Source organism: Pinus tabuliformis, chromosome 2_1 (assembly GCF_031772625.1).
Source record: "Pinus tabuliformis cultivar Carrire ecotype Pingquan chromosome 2_1, CPIR1, whole genome shotgun sequence".
Lineage (NCBI taxonomy): Eukaryota > Viridiplantae > Streptophyta > Pinopsida > Pinales > Pinaceae > Pinus > Pinus tabuliformis.
Window position 1 is genome coordinate 345969813 of NC_142299.1, and position 12607 is coordinate 345982419.

The 12607-nt window shown below is 38.4% G+C and overlaps 1 protein-coding gene across 2 annotated transcripts; it reads left to right on the forward strand.

Annotated features, from left to right (window-relative positions):
* The first annotated feature begins 4584 nt into the window (after positions 1-4584).
* On the forward strand, positions 4585-9839 carry LOC149200275 (disease resistance protein Roq1-like). Of its 2 annotated transcripts, none has more exons than XM_089402649.1 (4): positions 4585-5394; positions 6285-7380; positions 7539-7913; positions 8080-9839. In XM_089402649.1, the coding sequence occupies exons 1-4, from the start codon at positions 4772-4774 to the stop codon at positions 9751-9753; spliced, it is 3768 nt and encodes a 1255-aa protein (XP_089258775.1). In that variant the 5' UTR covers positions 4585-4771; the 3' UTR covers positions 9754-9839. The 2 variants fall into 2 exon arrangements, with proteins under 2 accessions (XP_089258775.1, XP_089258776.1); XM_089402650.1 differs by having other exon boundaries at positions 5282-5394; positions 6205-7380.
* Positions 9840-12607: the final 2768 nt, after the last annotated feature.

A 12607-nucleotide genomic window follows, 5' to 3' on the forward strand; every position in this document is an offset into this window, starting at 1 on the left:
AAACCAGTGGTTTTGTATTAACAACTTTAACTCAGGGAGAAAATGATATAATAGAATTTGTAGAAAAAAATTATTTGATTTTTAGAATTAGATTTTTTTTTGTAATTCAAGGTTCGATTAATTCATCAAAACAAAAGTACATAGATAGCAAAATGAAAGTAATCTCACCCTGACTAGGTTTGTTGACTAATGCTAGCACCATATGACAAAGAAACAAAAGTAAAACTAAAGGAACGATCCAAATCCTAATACACCAAAAGCACCAAAATACCAATAGAACCAGAAGAACACCTGAGACCATGCTCAATTATCGGAAGTGATTGAAGTTGGATTGTCTAGCCCAGTACCTAGATGGGAAGGGGGACAATAAGTACATTGCACATGCTGCTCGAAGTGAGCCAACCACGTTTACAACTTATCCATCTTTTCAGTCAGCATATTTTGACCCTGCCACTCCACCACAATCCTTTGTTGGACATGGAACTGAAATTAATTCAATTGATTAAGCGTAGCAATGAAGAATTTGTGTTCTTCCTTTTTGGCTCTATTATAAGCTTCTAGGTGATCCAGAACAGACTGAAGCAAGTCATGACATACCTCGGAGTGACTTTTCTAGCTAGCAACACCTGCACCCCCCGGCCAACGATTTCGACCCCACACACCTCCTCCATCCTCATGTGCCACTCTGCCTTTCTTTCCACCACCAGCTACGCGACCACCCCGCCCTACTCTCACACCACCTCTGCCACCATGGGCTCCCGGCGTTGCATAGACCACACCCCCAACAGCTTGGCCACCCCTCCTTAGATGCTCAGCAAAAAAACCCTCCAACACCACCTTTATCTCTGTGCTACATCCTACCTAACTGGACGAAACTCCCCTCCACTTGGGCTGGGAGTGGGAGTTACATGACACAAGTCTCATGTTGAGGGCCTAGGGATACACCTCATCAATGAGTAGAAAAAACACCCAAAATGCTGAGAACTACAGCAGGGCGAAGGATAACCCCGACTTATCTAACATATGTCTACTCCATAGGGATGAAAACCACATTTCTCTAATTCAGAGAGTTACAAGCAAACCCATAGATAAGAAACATGCCAACCAGACTGAGACCTTTGCTTCTCCTCTACCAAGGGAAGCACCTAGGAACACAGACGAAGACAATAACTTGACACCAAAGCACAAGCACATAAGAAATGAACCTAAGACAATTACAAGCCACAACAATTGTCTCTAAACCACCCTTCCACCACCGAACCCAATTGGTGCTCACCCAGCGATGCATCTCAAGAATCTAGGGAGACACCATAGAAAGAGGAAGACCCAAAATATACCCAACGGACAAGAAACTCAGACACCTTCCTAAACACAAATAACACTTTGGGAGAAATTTAGTAAGCAATGCAAGAATAGGCACTAGAATTGATCAAATTACCATGCAAAATTCACTTAAGATGCTGATGGAGGAGAGATACTAGGTTGCGGGAGAAGAACTTAACACTTTTGTGAACCTTTCGCTATGGAGGAGGCAACAGTGGCAAAACCTCCAACTCTCCCAGATTAACCTAGGGTCTAAGAAACCAAACTGAATAACAAAGCTCAGACCACAAGCTACTAGCCACCATACTACCACAACAATATAACATTCCTGAACCCTGACGAGCACCATAAACCCACTTACCTCTCCAACACTCAAACCCGGAGAGAATGAATGAGACTAAGATTTCGCATGCAACATTATTAAACGCACCGTACACCATACGTAATGGGAGGACAGGGAGTGTGCCCTCGTTTCCATCAGACAAATTTACACTCTCACCACACACGCATCTCACAGACCTCGATGTTTGTCACCCCAATCAGGGAATTGTTATAATTAGAATTAAAATCAAACCAAAAATCAAAACAATTACTTAATACTAAGTTAATAAACTAGTTGTTTTGATTTTATATGGAATGAAGAACTCTCAGTGTAATACCTTATGTAATATTTTTTGTCGAAATTTACAAAAAAGAAAAGAAAGAAAGAATAAACTAGTTGTTATTTTTATATTTTATTCGCATAATAGGCAAATCTATCATAGTGTCAACATGTTTCCTTAAGTCTTAGAAAAATGAGTTCTTAACCAAACAAACCAATTTTAAAGCATTACAAAACTTTTCAAAACATAAAACAAATAAACTATATTATAGCAATTTTATATAAACCTTATACACTTCTTAAAGAAATAATTATCATTTTTATTATATATAAAACAAATAGAAATTTATGAAAACAATACATAAGCTTGAATAACGATTCTATATAAGCCTTATACACCTCTTAAATAAGTAATTATTATTTTATATATATATCTATATATATCTATCTATATATATATATATATATATATATATATATATATATATAAGTAAAACAACACTTTCTCTTCTTGACACTAAGAAACTTCATGCTGAAGCCAAAAGATTGGGAACCAAATATTTGCATCTGGGGTGCATAAGGGTAAGGATCAATCCCTTAGTCCATAGAGGACTGAATAGTTTTGTTCTTGCCACAGTTAGAGATCTGAGATCTCTTGTATTTGACTAATACTTTCTTTGATATATATTCTAGTTACAACTTTAATATGGAACATAGATAAGTCAACATATAATTCTGACGAGGAGATACTGGGCAGACACCACTTAGGTGCAGGTTGACTTTCAAAATATTCAAGTTCTACAGAATTTATAATCCTTTTAGATGATGAAGTATACATACCTCTTAATGGGTTTTCTTCAGCTTCAAGCTCTCTAAAAGAGACTTATCTTCTAGACTTAACCATTTTAGAGACTTAGCTACCATGTTGGTTTCCATCTGGAACAATATTCTTCCCAGTTCTATGTTTCAGAAATACTTCTCAGAGTCTTTGTATGTTGGGAGGGGTCCCATTCTGTTACTGTCACCATGGCAATGTTTTTCTGATTTGAATATTCTATTCTTAGGAAGTTAAGCAGACATTTTTTTTCGCCTTTGATGTGTTCGACTTGAAAGTTGAAATTCGCAAATAGAGCTTGCCACCTTGAGAACTTAGCTTCTCCTACTTTCTTTATAGCTTTACTGAGGACTTTCTTTAATACATAGGCATCTGTTCTTAAGAGAAACTTTTTTTTGTATCAGGTGGATATCAAATTTATCAATGCAATTCCATGCTGCTTTGACCTCTTTTTCTATAGTAGAATAGTTTTTCTTAGGTGGGCTCCAAGTCCCTGAGACAAACTAAACTATTTGTTCTTCTCCTTCTTTCTTTTGCTTCAAAACTCCTCCCCACCCTTCATTGCTGGCATCTGTTTCAACAATTTTGAAAGAATCTTCATCAGTGATATGAAGTATAGGAAGAGTTTTTACCTTCATTATAATTCTTCTAACAGCTTCAGTGTGGGCCCGAGACCAACGTTCTAGATGTTTTTGCAGTCTTCTGTTGAGTGATGATCTATCTTTGGCGCAATCTTTGTAAATGCTGCTTACATAGTTTAAACATCCCAAGAATCTTTGTAATTGAATTTTGTTAGTGATAATATTTGGATATTTATCAGCAAATTCCAAAGCATGTTTTGCAGACTGATTTGCCCATCTTTAATTGTATGACCAAGAAACTAGATACTTGTCTGAAATAATTCAATCTTTTTCTTGCTATGAACCAATCCATTGGTTTTGACAAGTTGTACAAATTTATGGATATGTTTAAAGTGATCATGGACGTTTTTAGAAAATATAAGTATATCATAAATGTATACTAGTAACCAATCAAAATATGGCTTGAAAACATTATCCATAACCTTCTGGAATTTGGAGGAGGCATGCTTTAGTCTAAAAGGCATGATGTTCCATTCATAATGTCCTACTCGGACAGTGAAAGCAGTCTTAAACTTATCATCTTTATTAATTGCCACCTGCCAAAACCCTGATTTCATATCAAATTTAGAAAATACTTTAGTCCTTGCTATTCACCACATTTGGTAGCTATATGTGAACATTTCCCCTCTAGTAAAAGATGCAGCTCAAGTTGCACTAAAGTGTAAATATGGTGGATCCCACATGCAAAAAGATAAGATCTTGTACTATAATTTGTTTTTAGGATTTTTATAAATTAATATATAATGATTTTTACAAATTTTAAATTTGATTTGTGTTGTTTGTATAATTTTTATTTCATAGGACTGTTAAAGAGATTGAATAAAGAAAAAAAATTGAACCAAAAAAATTACAATTTTGATTATCATTTTATTACCAAATTTCTATGAAAAATATGGACATCATAAGATGCAACTCAAGTTGCATTCCAACACGGATACGTAAATTAAAAAGTCAATGTTGATTTTTTAAAATCAATTTTGTTAGAAATCTAAATAAAATTTAATAGAATCTTATTTTAAAATAATATCAAATTTCAAAAAAATATTTCAAACACTAATAAATCACAATCTCAATCTCACCGACATAATGGAAAAAAATAATATTTTAATGTAAAGAGATAAGATTGACGCTGTTAATGGGTGGACGCTAACCCCCTAGACCTCCATTGAGGATATTTTATTTTATTAGCCGCGGCATCTGCAAGGATAAGGGTTTATGTAAGCTTTCACCTCCGGGCTTTCCTCTCGTTACAATTTCTCCGCTCCTTTGAAGCTCCTCAACTCATTTCCTTCCTCTGCATCGGACCATCCAGAGCTTCGCAGCACCAAATTTAGCCTTGTCTGTGTTTGTATTATTGTATAACAATTCGCAATGGCATACCGAACGCTTGCATCCTCGATCCCCCAAACCAACTCTGAAATTGAAATTCAGACATCTCCTCGCGCAACTTCCGATGGTGCTTCATCCTCTTCCACCGCTGTTGATTCCAATAACAGCAGCAGCAATATTCCCTACGATGTGTTTATTAACCATCGTGGGGAAGTGAAGAAGACGTTTGCTGCTCATCTCTACCGTGCTCTTCTTTCCCGTGGATTAAGGCCCTTTTTAGATCAGCAGGATTTGCAGGAAGGACTACCTTTTCCTTCTCAGCTATCCAGCGTTATTGGAAGCGCCTCGATCCATGTAGCTATCTTCTCTCCTAAATATGCGGAGTCACGATGGTGTTTAGATGAGTTGCTTCTCATGCTGGGGTCTGGGGCTCCAATTATTCCGGTCTTTTACCATGTCCACCCTGCTGAACTTAGGTGGACAGATCAGAACAAAAATGGAGCGTATGCTCGCAGCCTGCATGAACTCCAAATGAAGAAAACGTTGGACTCTCAAACACGTCAAGAGAAGCTTCGATATGACTCTGCCATTATTCAAAATTGGAGAGATGCTCTTTCCAGAGTTGCAGACATAAGCGGTTTTGATCTGGATGGCGCGTTTAACGGGTGAGAACTCCAATTCCCCCTCTCTGATCTATATACTTAATCTGATGCTTTGTCCTTCGGTTCCGATTGATTAATTGTTTATCTTATATTGGTACTTTTGGTGAATATGCATTTCTCTCCAAAAGAGGCATTTCAGCATCTCATGGAGTCATTCATCATGCTGCTTTGAATCGGGATTCTAGATTTGATTTCGGCTTTATTTTGATTTCATATTTCGATTTCATAGATTGAACTAGCATATGTCTCTTGTTTTTTTTCCTCCCTTATTTTTTAACAGAGTATTTCTGAACAAATGAACTTTAAGTGGATGACAGCACAGTAGTCGATCTATTTTTGTTTTATTTTCTTTTGGGTTTCTTGCTGCTCAGTTTTAGTACTTATCATGGAACAGAATCATTTTTTTTGTAACAGAGCATTTTTGAACAAATGAAATTAAAGTGGATGACAACACAGTAGTCGACCTATTTTTGTATTTTTGTTTTATTTTCTTTTGGGTTTCTTGCTGCTAAGTTTTAGTACTTATCATGGAACAGATTCATTTTTTTTGGGTAACAAAGCATTTCTGAACCAATGAACTTTAAGTGGATGACAGCACAGTAGTCGATCTATTTTTGTTTTATCTTCTTTTGGGTTTCTTGCTGCTAAGTTTTAGTACTTGTCATGGAACATAATTTTTTTTTGGTAACAAAGCATTTCTGAACCAATGAACTTTAAGTGGATGACAGCACAGTAGTCGATCTATTTTTGTATTTTTGTTTTATTTTCCATTGGGTTTCTTGCTGCTAAGTTTTAGTACTTATCATGGAACAGAATCATGTAACTGTACTTTCTTTAGTAATAATAAAGAAAGCGTTTTTTCCGACTGGAAAAAACTTTTGGTGAATATGCAGTGACGAGGGTCATATGTTAGAGAAGATCGTTGAATGTGTCGTGAAATTGAGCAAAAGGCCACCGTTGTATGTGGCCAAGTATCCCACTGGTTTAAATGAAAAAGTAGCAGATTTTGAAACTACAGTTTTGAAGCAGCAGCAGCACAGTGGAAAAGTCCAGGTGGCAGGAATAGTTGGCCTTGGTGGAGTGGGCAAGACAACGTTGGCTCTAGAACTCTTCAATAGCAAGAGATTGAAATACGATAAATCTTACTTTTTGTCAGACATAAGAGAAAATGCTAATAAAAGCTCCCTACATTCGTTGCAGAGGGTACTTCTAAGGGGCCTGAATGTCAATGAATTAGATCTGCGTATACAGAACATTTATGAAGGCAAAGGGATAATTGAAAGGCATCTTAAATCTTCTCATGTTTTGTTAATTTTAGATGACATAGATCATGAGGATCAGCTAGAGGCCCTTTTACCAGCTAAAGATGTCTTAAGACCGGATAGCTTAATTTTGATTACATCTCGCTCTAAAGATGTGCTTGCAAGGGCAGGGCTGGAACAGTCATGCATTTATAAGTTAGAGGGCCTCTCTAGACAACACTCGCTAGAGCTTTTTTGTTCACATGCCTTCTGTCAGGCCCATCCGCTACAGGGATTTGAAGATCTAGTTGATCAGTTTCTTAAGGTATGCGAGGGACTGCCTTTAGCTTTAAAAGTATTTGGGGCACATCTCTTTCTAAAAGATAAATCCTATTGGAAGGCTGAACTTCAGAAATCAAAAGTTTCACCCGAGATAAAGAACAGATTGAAAATTAGTTACGATGCGCTCAGTGAAGAGGAACAGCAGATCTTTTTAGATATTGCCTTTTTTTTCGTAGGAGAAAACAAAATTAGTGCCATAACAGCATGGGACAGATCAGGCTGGAACGGATTGTCGGGGTTTACAAATTTAGAGGGTAAATGCCTTGTAGAAGTCGACGATAAAAATTATATCCATATGCATGATGTCCTCCGGGATATGGCAAGAGAGGTCGCAGAGTATCAATCGCCGCGCCGTTTATGTTGCCCCACCAATAACTTTCATGATTGGCTGCAGAAGCACTCATCTGTAAGTCTTCAATCATTCAAACTTTTAAAATAGTTACATTTTGGCTTAGAAATATGTATACAGAATTTAACTTCTCAATCGTTATTCACCTGCGAAATATTTATATTTAATCATAGCAAGCTGTGTGCAGTGTCTTAACTCTCCACCATAATGAACAGGTTATAAGTGAAGCACGCGGAATTAGGCTGCTCCCTGACGAGCATAGCACCGAACGAGAGGAGACAAGCTCACAATTGTTGTCATGGTACCGAAGGAATCACCAGCTGTTGGGTAACCGCATGATGAAGCTTCGCAATAGAATGTACAATAAACGTTATCGGTTTCTTGGTATTAGTGTCATGAATTTGCACCTTGTTGAGACACAAGGTCATCTGTTGGATCCTATTTTGCGGGTGCGCTTGCCAAATCTCATATGGCTTTTCTGGCGTGATTGTCCGTACATTTGCTTACCTTTGTGGATTAATATTAAGAACCTGAGGGTTTTGAAAGTGGAGGGGAGTGTGTTGGAAACATTGTGGCAAGGCAGATCACAGGTAAATCTTTTTGAGTTAAAAAGTGTGTGGTCATGATCAACTATTGATATTGCATAGCAGGGCTTCTCCAGTTATTTCTGACGGTTTTACTCCTGAGAACATATATATATATATATAGTTAATGTTTATATCGTTTTTCTTACGGTCGAAACGCTTGATCTGCCAGGCACCTTTGCAGTTGCAGGAATTAAAGATTATCGATGCGAGCCGTCTCACGAGCATTCCAAAGTCCATAGGGCAGCTGAAGCACCTCCACCACATGGACCTGTCAGGGTGCGAGAAATTGGAGAGGCTGCCAGATTCCTTCGGTAGCTTGACCAACCTCCGCCACATGGACCTGTCTAGGTGCAACAAACTGGAGGCGCTCCCAGATTCCTTCGGTAGCTTGACCCACCTCCGCCACATGAACTTGTCTTGGTGCAAGAAATTGAAGAGACTGCCAGATTGCTTGGGTAGCTTGACCAACCTCCGCCATATGGACCTGTCTAGGTGCAACAAACTGGAGGGACTCCCAGATTCCTTCGGTAGCTTGACCAACCTCCGCCACATGGACTTGTATTGGTGCAAGAAATTGAAGAGACTGCCAGATTCCTTCGGCAGGTTGACAAACCTCCACCACATGGTCCTGTCTAACTGCAACAAACTGGAGGGGCTGCCAGATTCCTTGGGTAGCTTGACAAACCTCCAGCACATGGACATCTCTTGGTGCGAGAGATTGGAGAGGCTGCCGGATTCCCTTGGCAGCTTGACGAACCTCCACCACATGGACCTGCGGGCCGTCAATTTGGAGAGGCTGCCCGATTCCTTAGGCAGCTTGGCGAACCTCCACCGCTTGCAGCTGTCATTTTGCTATAACTTGGAGAGGCTGCCAGATTCCTTGGGTGGCTTGACGAACCTCCACCACATGGACCTAACTGGCTGCAAGAAATTGGAGAGGCTGCCAGATTCCTTCGGTTGTTTAAGTAGCCTTAAATATTTTGATGCCAACTTCTGTTATAATTTAACAATCTCAAGCGAAACATTTGGGAATATAGGAACACTCGAGCATATAGGTCTTCAACACTGTGAAAAAGTTGAAGTATGTCCCTCGCAAGTGGCACATCAAAGGTCCCTGAAAACACTGAAGTTGACGGGCACAAATTTTAAAGAATTGGCAAGTGCTTTTGAACTCCCCAAGCATTTAGAAGTTTTGTGGATAGGAAACCCTATTCTGGAGACGGTGATGCATTCGCTGGGTGATTTACCGAACTTGAAGGAATTGGGTCTGGAGTATCGCGGGGATTTGAAGTGTTTATCGGCTTCAGTTGAATGGTCGAGTCAGTTGAGTTGGTTGAAAGTGGCTGCTTCTCCCATAATTCACACATCAGATGTATTGTTTGATGACGTTGTGTACTGTAACCTTCGAGAATTCACCTTAGAGGAGTGTATTAATGTGGTGGAGATTGGAACATTACCAAAGGCACTCACATCTGTGAAATTGTATAGGTGCTACAATCTGAGAAGTATAGAAGGCCTTTGTGGTCTTCCAAAGCTTCCAGAGTTACACATTGAAGCGTGTAACGAACTTGAGGAGCTGCCGAATGTTAAAACAATGGTGTCCTTTGAGAGGTTGTATGTATTCAATTGTGTGAAGTTGAAGAGCATACGGAATTTGGCGCAGCTAACAAAACTTGAACTTCTATTGGTTCATCGGTGCCCTCAGTTGGGCGAGTTGGAAGGAGTTGCATATTGTATATCGTTAGGGTATCTTTGGGTGAAGGGGTGTCCCAAATTGCGATTGGGTGAGAAAGCACAGGAGAGGCTGCGCCGGAAATGTAGAATCTTCCGCTTGGAGGAATGAAATGGAAGTCAAAATTAAAGTTTTCAATTCAACAATTTAAAACAAGAAAGACTAAAATATAAGCATGCATGGTTGTAATATAAATGGTCTTCTAAGTTGGAAAAATGGAGCCCATTTCAGCATAAATGTTACGATGATTTATATATAATTTTTAAATATTTATATAAAAAAATCTAGTAATTTTTTTTTTCATAATTATAATTTTATTAAATAAGAGGGTTAGTCATATGTTTTTAAATTTTATATTAAAATATAAAAAAATCAGTGTTTTCTTTGGTTAATGTAATTTGATTCATAATTTGTTTAATAAAATTAATTAAAGCGATATCGTTTGATTTGTTAAGTTTTTAAAAAATTGTTTTCTAATATTTTTACAATTTTAAAATTAAATTATTAAATATGAAATTAATGTAATTATATATATATATTCAATTTTTATAAATGGTTGGATTTTTAATTTAAGATTTAATTTATAATATTTCAAAAATATTTATAAATATATATGGAAGACACTTACCAAAAAAATAGAGTAGTCTATTCATGTGAAGGAATTGCCTGAATTGTTTGCTGGTCGGAAAAATCTCTGACTTCGGCCATAGGCAATTACTTTGCCCCCTTCGAGGTCAATCCATCCATATTCAAAAAGGATTTAGATTCTCTCGCGATCTGATGCCACATCCGAGAGCCCATGTGCCGGCTCGTCGAGTTAATGTTGTGGGTGGAACCCATTCAAATAGCCTTGAAGCTTAAAACCACATGCAAATTATCACCGTTAGACCATTCGACCTCGCCAAAACCTCCCTGTGCGTGGTCACTGTGACCATGCTTTAACCATTTCATCCCACGTTTTCACATCAGGAAACCGTAATAGATTCTGTTCAAATGAAGGTCGCAGGTTCAAAGGAGTGCAAGGGCACTTTTTGTGCTAGCAATGTTACATGGTTTAACCATTGAAAATCACTGAGGTAAAAAGTTCTAAGAATTTCGCTCGTTCCTATGGAAAATGGGAAAAATTGTAAAACAAATATTAATTTTAATCTCAAAAATTATGTTAAATACTCCCTTTCTCTCGGAACAATTGGAAAATATGCAAATAACAAAATTTATCCCATAGGTTTCCATTCACTTGATGTCCAATGCAGGTAATTTGGCTCTCCCTGCAACTTTCCAAGCTACATAACACAAATAAGTAGAGACATTTCCTACAATCTCAACAGAAGGCCATCTATAGGGAAAGATTATGAAAGCTTTTTGTTGGATTATTAATCATATTATGGAACAAAACCTATTGCAAAAATAAGAGAAAAAAAAAACACTACATGCAGGTAATTTGGCTCTCCCTGCAACTTTACAAGCTACATAACACAAATAAGTAGAGACATTTCTTACAATCTCAACAGAAGGCCATCTGCAGGGAAAGATTATCAAAGCTTTTTGTTGGATTATTAATCATATTATAGAACAAAACCTATTGCAAAAATAAGAGAAAAAAAAACACTACATGTTATACGCATTTTTATTTATTTATTTATTTTTATTTTCTGAATTAGACTAATTCTATTGATCAAAAATATGGTACAGGATGATACAATCAAGAGAGACAGAAAACCGGCACCTGGAAATGATAGGACTATCAACCTCGGTTCCGGAGAAGGAGTGAAACAAGCAAGAAGCTACAACATATGGCTGAAAGCAAAAAGACTGACTTCTACCCAGAATGGGCAGACGCTTCAACACAAAGCTTTTTCCCTTTCCTTTTTTTGACTTCGACCCAACCATCCTGGGGTGAATGAGCCATGACAACTTGAAGATTGGGGATCTGCATCAGGGGGGCCCTCCTTTTCTGAATCAGAGGAGGAGGTCAAATGGACGCATTTTTGGGCGATCACTGTATCGGAGAATTGCGTCGGACCATTGGTGGAAGGGACCACGGATTGAGGGGCTTGATCCAAATCTGTATCGCTACCTTCATCTTCAGAGCTAGTGGAATCAGAATCCACGACTAGAGGTGGAGAGCAAGGAGCCCATCGTTTGGAGAGGTTATCCTTATATTTTTTTTCGCTGGGAGAGAGGGGCAGGGGTTCTGCAGATGCCCTGATTGGTGGCAATGGCGGCAACTGAATGCTGTATTTTCGTAATCCAATGTCTGGGTCCAAACATAGTTGTTTAACTTGAGATTGATTTGTTCTGGAAGTCCTCTGCTCAAATCTAACTACGCACATATTCTGGCATATGTGTAGAGACCTTTATTTTCCCGCCAGAAATCTCCCATAATGAAGTTGCCCAAGGTGTTGCCTATGGCTTCAAAGACAACACCATGCCATAAGTGGGTAGGTAAGTTTGGAAGCCTGATCCATACAGGTGTCTTGGTAATGACAGCAGTTGCTGGATCAAAATCTGGGAACCAAGGAGTCAAGAAGAGCCCTGCAGTTCCCATGAACCAAGGGCCCTCTTCTAAAGCCTTTTCATAATGCTTACTGTCATCAAATAGAACAATGAAGTATCCTTTTGAACAGAAACTGATCTTGCAATGATGAGTCCAGTTTGCATGGATCCATGCATAGAGATCCTGAGATCACGGCCACAGTCCGTTAAATCTGCAAATGATGGCTCTTTCTGCAAATTCTTGGAGCAGGTTTGCAGGACCTTCATTGGTGATTTCAACAGAGGGAACTTCCTCTATCTTGTCAACCAAAAAAGGCTTAGGTTTAAGACCTGCCAAGGGTTCGGGATTCTCAGATTGTACTGTATCTTTGTAAGAGAAAGGAGGAGCAGAGGATGACTGTCTCGCTGCACCTCCTCTCAAACGAAGGGATAACACTGTAGAGCTATTTCTGGAAATGATGTAAGAAGA

Bases quoted from the DNA above. Each gene is read 5' to 3' on its own strand.
- LOC149200275 (XM_089402649.1), top strand. From the start codon at position 4,772: ATGGCATACCGAACGCTTGCATCCTCGATCCCCCAAACCAACTCTGAA. The intron at 7,381-7,538 runs GTAAGTCTTCAA...CATAATGAACAG, and splicing joins GGCTGCAGAAGCACTCATCT to GTTATAAGTGAAGCACGCGG. The intron at 7,914-8,079 runs GTAAATCTTTTT...TTGATCTGCCAG, and splicing joins TGTGGCAAGGCAGATCACAG to GCACCTTTGCAGTTGCAGGA.